The sequence below is a fragment of the Sus scrofa genome, chromosome 7, assembly GCF_000003025.6.
Source record: "Sus scrofa isolate TJ Tabasco breed Duroc chromosome 7, Sscrofa11.1, whole genome shotgun sequence".
In the NCBI taxonomy this organism is placed as follows: Eukaryota; Metazoa; Chordata; class Mammalia; order Artiodactyla; family Suidae; genus Sus; species Sus scrofa.
Window position 1 is genome coordinate 54,811,024 of NC_010449.5, and position 15,841 is coordinate 54,826,864.

General features: G+C 40.2%; 1 protein-coding gene across 1 annotated transcript in view; it reads left to right on the plus strand.

Moving 5' to 3' along the window:
- FANCI (Fanconi anemia complementation group I) overlaps window positions 1-15,841 on the plus strand; it is a 78,969-nt gene continuing 63,128 nt past the window's right edge. Inside the window, exons 1-6 of the mRNA XM_001926870.6 lie at window positions 1-92; window positions 3,648-3,750; window positions 7,628-7,700; window positions 14,919-15,049; window positions 15,438-15,585; window positions 15,664-15,721. Of these exons, the coding sequence (XP_001926905.3) occupies window positions 3,667-3,750; window positions 7,628-7,700; window positions 14,919-15,049; window positions 15,438-15,585; window positions 15,664-15,721 (494 nt within the window). The 5' untranslated portion in view covers window positions 1-92; window positions 3,648-3,666. The remainder of the gene's footprint in view (window positions 93-3,647; window positions 3,751-7,627; window positions 7,701-14,918; window positions 15,050-15,437; window positions 15,586-15,663; window positions 15,722-15,841) is intronic.

Genomic DNA, 15,841 nt, shown 5'->3' on the forward strand with positions numbered 1-15,841 from the left:
GGGGGCGGGACCCGTTGCTCCGGGTAACGGAAGTGTGGAGGCGGCTAGTTGAGCGGGCTTTTTTGGAAGTTCGTGGCGGCGGGCAAGCTGAGGTGAGGGTACAGAGGGGCTTCGCGCGCTGCAGAGGCGGTGGGACTCAGCCCCGGGAGGGAGCGGGTCTGGGAGGGCGCCCCTTCCGCGGTGGCGTTCTGGCGTTTTCCCGGACCTGGGAGGGTCGCCGTGCCCCGCTGTCCCCGCGTGCCCCGGGGCTTTCGCGGCTCCCTGCTCCCAGGCGCCGTGCACTCACGGCCTTCCCGTTAAAGTCTTCCTCTCCGTCGGGGTTCTGCCCTGCGTCTGAGAAATTTCTCTTAACCCCGTGTCACCTTTGTGGTTCGGTCCCAGCCCACTTCGCTGGCTGCCTCGTGTTTTTTCGTTATTTGTGTTTCCTTCTTGCTCTCCGGGCAGTTTCCCTTTGGGGGCTCCTTGATAAGGAATCTGCTGTACGCACAGGGGCTTCACAGCCACCTGTCTGTCTCCGGTTTTAGGGCGAATTTAGAGAGGTATCTGCTGAAATATGAGGAGTTTAGCATATTCCCCTTAGGGCTAGGCGTCTCTTTTGGTCGGGAGGCCTTTTCTGCATCTTTTAGGACCACCCAGGCCCTAACAGGAGGTAATAGGTGAAAGGATGGGATGTGGGGTCTAGAGCTAGACAGACTTAGGTTTCAGTTGTATCTCTGCCACTTACTAGCCTTCTAACCGTAGGGAAGTTTCTCAGACTTTCTGAATCCCAAAAGATCTTTATCTAATTGGGGGTAATAACACCAACCTCATAGAGTAGGGGTGAGGATCAAAGTAATGCATGTAAAGTGTAAACAGGGTCTTGCCTGTTGTGGTGGTTCGATAGTTCATTTGTTCAGCAAATACTTATTGGACTCCCTATTATGAGCTAGGCTAAGTACTGGAGGGTCAGTGATAAAACCAGACAAGCCCCTCCAACCCACCCCGCCCTCGCCCTCCTGGAGTTTGTAGTAGTGTGGGAGATAGAATTCTTAATCTAATAATTCTTAATCTAATAATAATATAATGTTAAAAGTGTGGTTTTGGAAAGAGCCGTTCCAGTTGCCTTGAAAGGATGTAGAAGGGGAGCGTTTAACCTCGACTGAGCTTCTAAGGATGTGTAGATTGAGCTGAGATCTGACGGATTTGTAGGAATTGACAATAAAAGATTGGTGAGCAAGGGATGAAAGGAGGTGTATTTATGGAAGTTCCAGTTAGAAAATCATATGTAAGGGTCTGTGGCAGAATGAAGTTGAGGGTTTGAAGGACTGAAAGTAATTGAGTGTGCTGGAGTATAGAGTGATGAGTGGGGGGTTAGTCACGAACCAGACTTTTTTATCCTGACTTCAGGATTTTGAACTGATAGGACAGCAGTGGAAAGCCACTGAAGAGTTTTGGGGTTGTTTTGTTTGTTTGTTTTTTGCTTTTTAGGGCTACACCCGCCACATATGGAGGTTCCCAGGCTAGGGGTCTAATCAGAGCTGTAGCTGCAGGCCTACACCACAGCCATAGCAGCACAGGATCTGAGCCTTATCTTTAACCTACATGACAGCTCACAGCAACACCGTATCCTTAACCCACTGTATCCTTAACCCACTGAGCGAGGCCAGGGATCGAACCCGCAGCCACATGGTTTGTAGTCGGATTTGTTTCTGCTGCGCCACAACAGGAACTCCCAGTGACAAGTTTCAAGATGGGGATGAAAATGGAGAAGGGAGGATATGGCACGTAATCTGATTTGTGTTTCAAAAACGTTTTAGCTGCTGTGTGGGGGACAAGAGAGGAAGCTGTGCAGTAGTTCAGGTGCGAGATGTTGGTGGCTTTGGAGTGATGTGGTAGTAGTGGGTCTCAGAAAGAAGTGACCTTGAGAGATGTTTGGGGGTAATATTTGACAAGGTTTGTTAGTGGGTGTAGGGGATGAAGGTGAAGTGGTTAAGAATGTTGCCCAGGTTTCTGGTTTCAGCAGCTGAGTGGATTGATGGTGCAATTTATAGAGATGGGAAACAGGAGGAAATAGAGGAGGAGCAGGTTTTCTTTCCTCCAGGCTGCTTTTCTCCCTTCCCATAATACTTCCATAGCTACTCACTAAGTCCTATCCACCTAATGTGCTTCCCTGTCACCTTTTCCTTTCCACTCCGCAGGGTTGCACCCTAACACAGGCCTTTGTCACTACACTCAGATTGCCCCCAGTAACCTCTGAGCCTCTGCTCTTCCTCCTTACATCTTGCCTACTTTTTTTATTTTATTTTATTTTTGCCTTTTAGGGCCATACCCGCAGCATATGGAAGTTCCCAGGCTAGGGGTTGAATCAGAGCTGCAGCTGCCGGCCTACGCCACAGCCACAGCCACGCCAGACCCAAGCTGCATCTGCGACCTACACCACAGCTCAAGGCAACGCTGGATCCTTAACCCACTGAGCAAGGCCAGCGATCAAACCTGGGTCCTCATGGATGCTAGTCAGATTCATTACCTGCTGAGCCACGACGGGAGCTCCAACACCTTCCCTACTTTAATCTGCACATTGATACCGTATTCACTTTCCTCAAATATCCTTTTAATCTTGTCAGATTCTTTTTTACTCCAAAAACTTTCGCTATTATCTGTTACTTACAGAATAAAATCTTAAATTCCTTAAACTGACGTTTAAGTTCTTGTACAGTTTATTCTCAGCCTTTCTTTCCAGATTTCCTACTCACTAATCCCCTCCTTGACTGCTGTACTTCAGTTTACTCATTTTCCCTAAGTAAGTTTTTCAAATTCACTTCTGGATGTCTTTCTCCATGGTATGCTCCTTCCCAATAATGTATACCATTTGGTTATCTTGACTTTCTGAACGTAATCTTTAAGTTCCAGTTCAAGCTTTCCTCTGCTGAGAAGCCTTCTTGATTTATTTCTTGGCCTTGTTAAATTCTCGTTTGTTTTTATATCATTTACTTGTTATAAATGCATTTACAGTGCTGTTTATTTGTCAAATATTCCTTTATTATGTTATAATCTTATTATATGTTGATAATAATTTGTTATATGTTTGCTGTACTGTTAAATGACAGATTTGTTCTAGGCAGGATGCTAAGTAGATGCTAAAAAAATTGGATAAGGAGTTCCCTTCGTGGCGCAGTGGTTAACGAATCCGACTAGGAACCATGAGGTTTCGGGTTCGGTCCCTGGCCTTGCTCAGTGGGTTAACGATCCGGTGTTGCCGTGAGCTGTGGTGTAGGTTGCAGACGCGGCTCGGATCCCGCGTTGCTGTGGCTCTGGCGTAGGCCGGTGGCTACAGCTCGGATTAGACCCCTAGCCTGGGAACCTTCATATGCCGCGGGAGCGGCCCAAGAAATAGCAAAAAAGACAAAAAAAAAAAAAAAAAAAAAAAAAAATTGGATAAAAATGTGGGCAAAAGTTATGAAACCACTTGCTTACAACACAGCTTTCTAATAAGGAAATTCCAGGAAATTGTCAAGATTATTTTGATTCGGTTAAGGCAGTCCTTAGCCTATTGAACACCCACTGCATACATTGTAATATGTATCAGATACTCAGCAGGTAGAGGAGGGAAAAAATCAAACTCTTTGCTTCTGGAAGTTTCATCTAGCTCTGACATTTCCCCCTTACAGTTCCTTGAGGTGAGCAACAATGGACCAGAAAATTTTATCTCTAGCAACAGAAAAAACAGCAGACAGACTGCAGGCGTTTCTTCAAACCCTGAGAGAAGATGATGTGAGTATTAGGACCATGTTCTGCCAAAAGCAAATGTCAAGCATGATGACAAATTCAAGGGACATGTTAGAAAAATTAATTCTGTCATTTCGTCTACCCCATACTCTCCTTAGGAGACAAGGATTTATTTGATAACAACTCACAGATATAAGGAAATGGGAAGAGGAGGAGAAATGTATATATTTATACTATATATATACACACACGCATACATACACATATATATATAAAGAACTAGGAAATTATGTATATACTTAGAACAATCCTATTTGAAGATAATATCCAGCCTGTAGTTATTGATGGGAGATGTTAGATTTGCCCGTTGATGCTTCTTGTCTTTTTTTTTTTTTTTTTTAGGGCTTCTTTTTTTTTAAGGACCTCTACCGTTGCATCTGGAGGTTCCCAGGCTAGGGGTTGAATCAGAACTGTAGCTGCCAGCCTACACCACAGCCATAGCTATAGCCTGGCAACTTAGGATCTGAGCCACATCTGCGACCTACACCACACACAGCTAGCTCACAACGATGCCAGATCTTTTAACCCACTGAGCAAGGCCAGGGATCAAACCCACATCCTCATGGATACTCATCTGGTTCGTTACTCTGAGCCATGAAGAGAACTTCTGATGTTTCTTTATGTCTTTCCTTAGAGAAGCTAAATTCTTAAGCAGTAAAATATTTTGATATTATTATAAAAGCAAAAACCAATCCATGGTGTGTCTTCACTATATAGGATTATAAAATGGGACAATAATTACCTACATGTTAGGCTGTTTATTCTTTCTAATCCTACTCTCTTGATAATATTCTTTTCTTCATAACTGATTTCAGCTTATTCAGATTCCTAACATGGAAAATAATCCCTCAAGATTAATTTTAAACATAAATATGTATGTATAGACAGGTTAAGACCTTGAGTGTTTTTGTTTTTTTGTCTTTTTTGCCATTTCTTGGGCCGCTCCTGTGGCATATGGAGGTTCCCAGCCTAGGGGTCCAATCAGAGCCATAGCCGCCGGCCTACACCAGAGCCACAGCAATGCAGGATCCGAGCTGCGTCTGCGACGTACACCACAGCTCATGGCAACGCTAGATTCTTAACCCACCGAGCAAGGCCAGGGCTTGAACCTGCAACCTCCTGGTTCCTAGTCGGATTCGTTAACCACTGAGCCACAGTGGGAACTCCTTGAGTGTTGTTTTTAAGGAAATTTTTATATGCTAGTTTTGTGATCATTGAAGTTAGGTGTATCTTAATATTTGTTATCTGACACTAATTGGTAATTGATGTAGGGATGTGCTCTGATTTTTCTTTTCTTTGAAATTATCCAGAAACTGCTTTTGTGACATTTTTTGAAACAGCCATTGCATGAATTGCAGGTCAGATCATCCTATAGACAATTTAAAATTTGAAACCAGCTTTCAATTTATGTATTTATTTAGAATTTATATTTTACCTGCTTCCTAAAGGAATTTGAGAAGACTTTACCATTACAGTATAAAATAAGCACAAATAAGAACCAGGACAAAATCAATGATAGATGCTATAAATTACTTCTCTGATTGATGCTCATCACAAAAAAAAAAATCCTATCTTGGCTTTCGTGAGGATGAAATGAGATAATGTATGCATCTGATATCTAATAGATTCAGTGGGCATCCAGTAGACACTGAATAAATGTTAGGAAAGTTCCTTCAGCTCTTTCTGGTTTTAAGTTTCTTTGCCCATATCAACACAGTCCTCAACATTTTCTGTTTTGTTAACATTTCCTTTAAAAGTTTTATACCTCAGAGTGAACACAGTGCTCATGTGTGTTCTGCATGGGAGTAGAGGGGTACTGATATTTCCTTCAATCTTCTATTAATGCAGAATCAACTTTTTGGCAGCAATGTCATATTTTTGTTTCATTGCTCTTAAAAACAACTAAAAACCCTAAGTCATTTTTGCACATGGGCTAAATTTCCTTCATCTCTGACTATAATTAGTTTTTAGAACCCCCATTAAAATTTTTATTTATTTTATTTATTCTTTTTTAGAGCTATACCCGCAGCATATGGAAGTTCCCAGGCTAGGGGGCAAATCATAGCTGCCGCCGGCCTACATCACAGCCACAGCAACACGGGATCTGAGCCACTTGTGCGACCGATGCCACAGCTCACGGCAATGCCAGATCCTTACTTAACCCACTGCGTGAGGCCTGGGATCAAACCTGCATCCTCATGGATACTAGTCAGGTTCGTTACCGCTGAGCCACGACAGGATCTCCCCACATTAAAATTTTTTCTTTAAGTCTGTTATTTATCTTTTTAGATTAATTTCATTTCACTCCATCAAGATCCTTCTTTTCTGTCCTGATTCTGTTGACCGTTGTGTTAATCATCTTTTTATATCCTTGCAAATTTGATAAGCATTCCAGCAAAATGTACATTCAATGCATTTGATAAAATGTCCATAATTTTTCTTAGAATAAAAAATTATAAAACAGTAAGGAAGACCATGATGAAGACTGACATATTCAGCAATGGGAAAATTTACATTCAAGGATTTAGAGAGAATGGAAGAATCTAAAAAGGACTGCTAATATAAAAGGGGAAGTTACTAAAGTGGAGAACAGAAAACCAGTAGATCAAATTAATGCATCAGAATCATGGTTCTTTGAAAAAATAGGAAGACAGTGGAGTAAACACAAATATTCTAAATAAGAAATGACAGGAGTTCCCTGGTGGCTCAGTGGGTTAAGGATCCAGTGTTAACACTGCTGTGGTGTGGGCTTGATCTCTGGCCCAGGAACTTCATATGCTGAGGGTGGCCAAAAAAAAAAAAAAAAAAGACAAGGAGGAAGTAACTGTTAATACATAGAGAAATCTCAAAAAATACTAAGAGACTTCTACTCTGCAAGTGTCTAATATATAGAGATATAAATTTGAGAATCTAGAGAAAGTGGTTCTTAGGAATGTACAGCTTAATAAAATTGACTCAGTTTGAGATGGAAAGCTTAACCAGATCAATTTCCATAGAAGAAAAGAAGAATTATCAAGCAATTTACACAAAAACACCAGGCCCAGGTAGGTATAGTTTCAGAGGAGACTTCTACCAAACCTTTCAACATCAGAGGTAAAAGGTAGCGTCCCAATACTATGTAAGTTGCTTTAGAGCATGTATAGTATGTAAGGAAATGTACATACTAGGGAAAACTTCCAGATGCTTGCTATGAAGTATAGCGCTGATACCCTACACCTGGGAAGGGGGAGCTGGGGTGGGGGTGGGGGCTTCCATTGGTTAAATCTGGGACTCTTTGAACATCACATAATGAGACTTTTATCTGAAAGGCCCTCCTTTCCCCTCTTGGCATAACTGGCTGTTTCTCATCCTCCACGTCTCTGGAGATGTCATCTACCTCAGGGACACTCTCTCCCTCACTACGCTGTCTGGAGTTCGCTTCCCTCCTCAGTTACCGTCTATCCTGGCCGTTCGTTTCCTTTACAGAAATGGTTTTTCTGCATCATTTTTCCTCCTGCTCTACTGTAAACTGAGTCAAATGATCATGTCCATCTTGTGTCCCTAATGCCTAGGAAGAAGAACATGTTCCAAGAGTATTTGTTGAGTGAATGTGTATCCCCCGAAACATAGCTCGATACTTAGTGGTGATTAAATACTTAATAAATATTTGCAGAATGAATGTGTGGAGACATTTTAGTCTTGACAGGCCAACCTCATATTAAGATCTACCCTGCTGCATGTAAATAAACATGTTATTTGTGATACCTCGAGTCTCCGAAGGATGGGAACCCGACAGTTGAGGGGTTTTTACATTGGGGGTTAAGGTTGTTTGGTTGGGGAAATTGTTACCTGGGCCTGGAGCTTTTTCTTTCCTTGTTTGCAGCTGGCTAATCTCCTACAGAATCAGGCCGTGAAAGGAAGAGCTGCTGGAGCCCTCCTGAGAGCCATCTTCAAAGGTAATAGTAACACCACTTCTGTCTCTCTGGGGTCATTGGTGTATTTGTTAACTCATGGCCCCCATTGCTGCCTTTCTTACTGTTTGAAGCCCCACTGAGACTTTTCTCTTTGGGGGATTTTACAGAATCAGCTAAGGCAGCAATCAACCGCTGGTCTTGTGGACTTAAATAATTTTGCTGAAGGGGATTGAAGTGGCTACTTGAGATTGTATTGCTGGTTTTGGAGCCTGTAAAGGATGCATTTCTAAAATCTGCCTTGGTTTACTTGTGCTTTTAAAATTGTGGAGAAGAAAATAGTTTAATACTTAATCTGTGCTTAGCAAGAGCCTAGGGAGCTCTGGGTTTTAATGAAATGGAGTATCGTAGATGATTTATATAGGGATTCTTAATTCCCAGTGGGGCATATTTGTTTCTGTATCTTGGATAATACACATACTAAAAAATTCACCCCTTTAAAGTGCACAATTTTTGAAATTCAGATATAATTGACATACAATTCACCTACTTAAAATATTTTCTTGGAGTTCCCATCATGGTTTAGGATAACGAATTCAGCTAGTGTCCATGAGAGGATGCAGGTTCGATCCCTGGCCTCTCTCAGTGGGTTAAGGATCCAACATTGCTGTGAGCTGTGGTGTAGGCCAGCAGCTGCAGCTCCGATTTGGCCCCTAGCCTGGGAACTTTCATATGCCTCGGGTGAGGCCCTAAAAAGACCAAAAAAAATATATTTTTGGGGAGTATTACCTATAAGCAAGATTATGTCATCTGTGAATAGATATAATTTTACTTTTTTTTCTGTTTAGATGCCTTTTATTTCTTTTTCTTTTTCTTTTTTTTTTTTAATTGGGTTGTTTTTTTTTTTTGTTATTGAGTTCTGTGATCTGTTTGTATATTTTGGAAATTAACGTCTTGCTAGTTGCAACATTCTAGTATTTTTTTTTTTTTTTTTTTTTTTTGTTGTTGTTGTTGTTGCTATTTCTTGGGCCGCTCCCGTGGCATATGGAGGTTCCCAGGCTAGGGGTTGAATCGGAGCTGTAGCCACCGGCCTACGCCAGAGCCACAGCAACACGGGATCCGAGCCGCGTCTGCAACCTACACCACAGCTCACGGCAACGCCGGATCGTTAACCCACTGAGCAAGGGCAGGGACCGAACCGGCAACCTCATGGTTCCTAGTCGGATTCGTTAACCACTGCACCACGACGGGAACTCCTATTTCTTTTTCTTACCTAATTACCCTGATTGGAACCTTCAGTACATCATTGAATAGAAACGGTGACAGTGAGCATCCTTGTCTTGTTCCTGATCTTAGGCAAAAATCAATTATTTATTATTGAGTATGATACTAGCTGCGGGGTTTTCATGGATGCCCTTTATCAGGTTAAGGAAGTCCCTCTATTCCTAGTTTGTTGAGTGTTTTTTAACATGAAAGTGTATTGGAATTTTCAAATGCTTTTTCTGTGTCTGCTGACATGATCGTGTGGTTTTTATCCTTTATTTTATTTATGTGGTATATTACATTGATTTTCATACATGAACCAATCTTGTAGTCTTGGGTTAAGTCCACTTTGTCATAGGGTATAATTCTTATATGTTGCTGGATTCAGTTGGCTAGTATTTTGCTGAAGGTTTTTGCATCTGTAGTCACAAGGATATTGGTCCATGGTTTTCTTAGGATGCTCTTTTATGGTTTTGATATAAAGATAATATTGGCCTCGTAGAATAAGTTGGAAAGTATTCCCTCCCCTTCTGTTTTTTTTTGGGGGGGAAGAGTCTGTTAATTCTTTAAATGTTTGGTGAATTCCCCAGTGAAGCTATCTGGTTCTGGGCCTTCTTTGTGGAAAAGTTTTGTTTGCTAATTTAGTCTCTTTATCTATAAATCTGTTGAGATTTGCTGTTATCTTTTTGAGTGAATTTGGATAGTTTGTTTCTTTCTAGGGATTTATCCATTTCATACAAGTTATCTAATTTATTGGTATACAGTTGTTCATTGTATTCCTTTATTCTTTTTATTTCTGTAACATTGGTAGTAATGCTCCTCTTTGGTTCCTGATTTTAGTAATTTGATTCTTCTCCCCTTTTTCAGTCTAAGGATTTTTCAATTTCGTTGATCTTTTCAAAGAAAAATATTTAGTTTCCTTATTTTTCTCTATTCTTGTATTCACTATTTCATTTATGTCTGATTTTACTTTGATATTCTTTTCATTTGCTTTGAATTTAGTTCTTTTTACAATTTCTTACAGTGGGTGATTGGGTTATTGATTTGAGACCTTTTTTAATATAGGCATTTGCATCTATAGGTTTTCTTTTAAGCACTGCTGTCACTGTATTGGATAACTTTTGGAATGTGTTGTTTTCATTTATCTCAAGGTATTTTTCTCATTTCCCTGTGTTTTCTTCTTTGACCCACTGGTATTTAAAATTATGTTAATTTCCATATATTTGTGAATTTTCCAGATTTCCTCTGTTATTGATTTCTAGTTTCATTTTACTGTGGTCACAGAACATAAATGGTATATGATTACAGTCCTTTTAAATTTATTGAGAATTTTTTTATGGCCTAATGTGTGGTTTAATCCTGGAGAATGCTCCCTGTGCACTTGAATGTGTCTTCTGCTTTTGTTGTGTATAGTGTTCTGTGTAGCTGTGTTAGATCTAATATGTTGTTTGGGTCTATTTCCTTGTTGATCTTTTTTTTTTTTTTCTTTTTTCTTTTTCCTTTGCACTTGTGGCACCTGCAAGTTCCTGGGCCAGTGATCAAATCCAAGCCACAGCTTTGACCTACACTGCAGAGACAAACTGGACCATTAACCAACTGTACCACATTGGGAGCTCCTTACTTGTTGATCTTCCTTTTTGTTTGTTTGTTTTTTGTTTTGTTTTGCTTTTTAGGGCCACACCCGTGGCATATGAAGGTTCCCAGGCCAGGGGTCTAATGGGAGCTACAAATAGACCCCTGCTAGTCTATACCACAGCCACAGCAACTCAGGGTCCAAGCTGCATCTGTGACCTACACCACAGCTCACCGAAACGTCGGCTTCTTAACCCACTGAATGAGGCCAGGGATCCAACCCATAATTTCATGGTTCCTAGTTGCATTCATTTCTGCTGTGCCATGACAGGAACTCCCCTTGTTGATCTTCTAATTATTCTATTGATTATTGAAAGTGTGATGTTGAAGTCTCCAATTGTTGAATTTTCTATTCTTTCAGTTTTATCATTTGTTGCTTTGTGTATTTTGGATTGCTTTTATTAGGTGCTTATATGTTTATAATTGTTATGTTTTAATTCATTTATTATTATAAAGTGCCCCTTTATTCCCTTTAAGGTCTTTTTTTCCCTGATATTGTATAGCTACATCAGGTTTCTTTGATTACTATTTCCATGGTATGTTTTTTCCCATCCTTTAATTTTCAAACTATTTGTGATTTTGAATCTAAATTGTGTCTCTGGTTGAGGGCATAATTGGATTTTAAGAAATCTGTTTCACCCCCAATCTTTGCCTTTTGATTGGAGTGTCTAATCCCTTTACATTTACTGTAATTGCTGATAAGGTAGGATTTACATCTGCTCTTTTGCTGTTTGTTTTCTTTATGTTGTGTCTTTTTGTTCTTCTGTTACTGCCTTATATATTATGTGTTAAGTAGATATTTTCTAGTGAACTTAATTCTTTTGTCACCTTTTGTACTATATTTTGAGTTATCAGTGCTTGCCTTGGTGATTACAACTGATGTGCTAATTTATAACAATCTAGTTCAGATTAATACCAACTTAGATTTAATAGTTAGAAAACTTTGCTCTACTTCATTCTCCATCTTCCTCCTTTGTGCTATTATTGTCATACAAATTACATCTTTACACATTTGTTTCCATCAACACAAATTTATAGTTTTCGCTTTAGGCGGTGTCTTATTAAAATCAGCTAGGAGAAAAAATAATCACAAATGAAAAGCATGGAAGTTCCCTGGTGGCTCAGTGGGTTAAGGACCCAGCATTGTCACTGCTGTGGCTTGGGCTGCTGCTGTGGCACAGGTTCAGTTCCTGTCCCAGGAACCTCTGCATGTCATGGGTGTGGCCAAAAATAAGTACATTTACACTGACTTTTATATTTTCCTATGTAGTTACCTTTAGTGTTGTTCTCCATTTCATGTGGATTTAAGGTACTGTTTGGTTTCCTTTCATTCCAACCTGAAAGACTCCCTTTAGGGCAGGTCTTCTAGCAGCAAATTCTCTTATTTATGTAGAGTTCTTGGTTGACACTCTTTTAGCATGTCAACTATGTTATCCCAGTTCCTCCTGTTCCTCAGTGATGTTTTTAGTGAGAAATCAGCTGTTAATCCTATTGGGTACAGGTGTGTTACTTTCCTCATGTTGCTTTCAAAGTTGTCTTTTTGTCTTAGGCTTTTTTTAAGTGTATAGTTCAGTGGCACTAAACACAATTGCCCTGTCTAGTACTTCCAGTATTATGTTTGAATAAAGTGGCAGATGTGGGCATCCTTGTATTTTTCCTGGTCTTATGGAAAGGCTTTCAGTCTTTACTCATTGAGTATGCTGTTAACTGTGGGTTTTTCACATGTAGTGTTTTTTTTGTTTTTTCTTAATGATGAGATGTCTTTGATTTTGGTACTTTGCAATGGTATGCTTAAGTGTGAATCTCTTGGGTTTATCCTGCTTGAAGTTCATTGAGCTTCTTGAATGTGTAGATTAGTGTTCTCATTAACGTTGGGAAGTTTTTGGCCATTCCTTCTCCTTTTCTTCTCCTTTCTGTCTTTCCTCTCCTTCTGGGACTTTAATTACATCTATGTTGGTACTCATGATAGTATCCTGAAGGTCTCTGAAACTCTGTTCGCTTTTTTCCTTTTTCATTTTTCCCCTCAGACTGGATAATATCAATTGTTCTATCTTCAAGTTCTTGGATTCTTCCTTCTACCAGGTCTGATCTCCTATTGAGCACTTACAGTGGATTTTTCATTTCAGTTGTTGTACTTTTTAATTCCAGAATTTTTACTTGGTTCTTTTTTATAATTTCCATCTCTTTATATCTTTATATTAATATTCTCTACTTGGTGAGACACCATCCTTCCCCCCCCCCCTGCTTTTTAGGGCACCACCTGCAGCATATGGAAGTTCCCAGGCTAGGGGTCAAATTGGAGCTACAGCTGCTGGCCTGCACCACAGCCACAGCAACACGGAATCTGAGCTAACCATAGCTCACAGCAACACAGATCCTTAAGACACTGGGCAAGGCCAGGGATTGAATCCACATGCATCCTCATGGATACTAGTTGGATTTGTTTCCATTGTGCTACAGCAAGGACTCCGGTGAGACACCATTCTTATGTTTTCCTTTAGTTCTTTAAACATGGTTTCCTTTTGTTCTTTGAACATATTTTAAATAGCTGATTTCAAATCTTTGTCTAGTAAATGTAATATCTGGGCTTTCAAAGACAGTTTCTGTTGGTTCTTTTTTTTTCCTGTGTATAAGCCATGCTCTTGTTTCCCTGTGTGTCTTATTTTTTGTTTTCATTGAAAACTGGACATTTTAAATACTGTTTTGTGGAAATTCTGGAAAGCAGATACAGTTTTCCTCCCCCAGATCTGTTTTTGCTGTTCTGGTGTTCCTTTTGTTTTGATGGCTCTTCTGAACTAATTTTGTAAAATACGTATTGTTTGTTATGTAGGGGCAATGTTCTGTGTGTCCACTGAGATTTCTTCTTGGTTAGCTTTGTGGTCAGCTAATGATTTGGCAGAGATATCCTTTTTTTTTGTTGTTGTTGTTGTTGTTGTTGTTGTTGTTGTTGTTGTTGTTGTTGTTGTTGTTGCTATTTCTTGGGCCGCTCCCGTGGCATATGGAGGTTCCCAGGCTAGGCGTTGAATCGGAGCTGTAGCCACCGGCCTACGCCAGAGCCACAGCAACGCGGGATCCGAGCTGCGTCTGCAACCTACACCACAGCTCACGGCAACACCGGATCGTTAACCCACTGAGCAAGGGCAGGGACCGAACCCGCAACCTCATGGTTCCTAGTCGGATTCATTAACCACTGCGCCACGACGGGAACTCCTCAGAGATATCCTTTAATGCCTGGAACCAGTGAGTTTCCTAGCCTTTGCTAAGGGGCCCTTGCCTGTCAGGGGCACATCTTCAATTCTCAGGCAGGTACTTCATGACTCCTCCTTAGCCTCTCTGCTGTGCAGAGCCTAAAAGTCAGCCAGAGGTGAGAGGTGAGAGAGCATCCTCTCGGGTGTTGCCCAGCCACACACACAGCCTTGTCCTCGTGCACAGCCCTGAGTGTTTGTATGGCTTTCTAGATTCCCAAGAGTATGATAGATTATTTCAGAGTTCTTATGCACATATTCTTCACGGTTTCCTTAAATTTTTTGGTCACCTTGTTGCTTACCCAACTGTCATTGCTGTCAAGGTAGCTGAAATAGGAATCAGTTGCAACTCATCCAGACAGAGGTCCCTGGTAAAAGGCTAATTGTAGCTAAGTTACATCACATAAAGACAAGCTTTGCTTGTGAAAATTTCTAGAGGATAGCTAGACATTTATCCGGGAATTGGGCTTTGGCGGAGCTCCAGTCGTAATCTGCCAGGCTGATGGCTTTTACCATGAGTGTGAACTGTTGGTTTTAAAGACTGCTGGGTTGGTAGGGGTGGGGTAGGAAGGGGAATAGGACATGTTAAAACACCACAAAGCTTGTTGTTCTTTCTGAGATTCAGCTGTTTATCTTAAGTAAACTCTTCCTGGATTACTGCAAGTCTTTGGTTAATTTCCAAGTTTGTTTTCACTATTCTTTTCAGTGTTCTTTTTTTTATGGAGGAGAGCATTTTCTGAGGTCTTTATGACTCCCATTCCTGCTGGCATCACTCGGTGATGATGTTTCGAAATATGTTAAAAAAAAGCACTTGCTTTGGGTTATTGGATCCCAGAAAAGCTGTAAGATATATATTAGGTTTTCCTTCTTCTGCACCTATGAAATTATTTTAAAAATTAATGTCATAGGTAGAAGTAGGAAAGGTGGTATTTCAGTTTTCCGTCTAAAATATTTTTCAAAGCTCCTAAATACTGCTGTTCCAAACACCATAGTTATCAGTAATTTGATAATTCTGTATCTATTCAACTACAAAGCTGCTTGTTTTTCCTACTTGCCCTTCGACCTTGTAAGACTTTTCCCTTTTCTTTTTCTTTGTTTCTGTACCACCTGTTTAAAACAATAGGTTCCCCCTGTTCTGAGGAAGCTGGAGCTCTTAGGAGACTTAAGATATACAGTTGTTGTATCCGGTTATTGGAATCAGGGGATTTGCAGAAAGAAGTCTCATCTGAAATTATAGGAATACTAATGCTGGAGGTGAGATGAAAAACAGAAACTTTTTTGGTGTTGGGTGGATTTTGGGGGTGTTTGTAATTTGTTGAGGGAGGGAAACTTAAATGTGCCTAACCTAGCATGGTTCCTATTTATAAATCAGAACTACTGTTATAAAACAAAATAGTTGATGAATGAAACCACCTCAATGTTTACATTACGTTTTGATATCATGGCCATGTATCTCTTTGAAGAGGTGATATATTTGAAAACATCTGGGAAGTGGTGGAGGACTTTTAAAATTAAAAGTTTACACCAGAGCAGAATGATTCCCTGAACCATTTATAGGACCAAGCAAAAGACTATTTCTTGGAAAGAGATATCAAATATTTCAGTTTCTACTTAACATTTTTTTAATCCCATGTACTTGTAGGTTCACAATTTTCCTGGACCATCATTGGTTGAATTAGCCAATGAATTTGTTGGTGCTATCAAAGAGGGCAACCTAACAAATGGAAAATCTTTGGAGCTATTACCCATCATTCTCACTGCGCTTGCTACCGAAAAGGCTTATGGAAAAGGTAATTTTCTTTCAATCTTAGTGGCTTTTTCTCTCTTTACTTAATCAAATTATTTCTCAGTATATTTTGTATTTCTAGGTGAACTAAGTGGGGAAGACTATAAGAAGCAGTTGATTAAGACCCTCTGTTCTGTCAGGTGAGTATTTCTCATTAATATGTAGAGCTTTCTCAGGACTACGAGTAACCAAAAATAGAATTACAGTTTGTTTCAGGAATTTATATCATTGAAGCTTTTTTTTTTTTTTGCTTTTTTAGG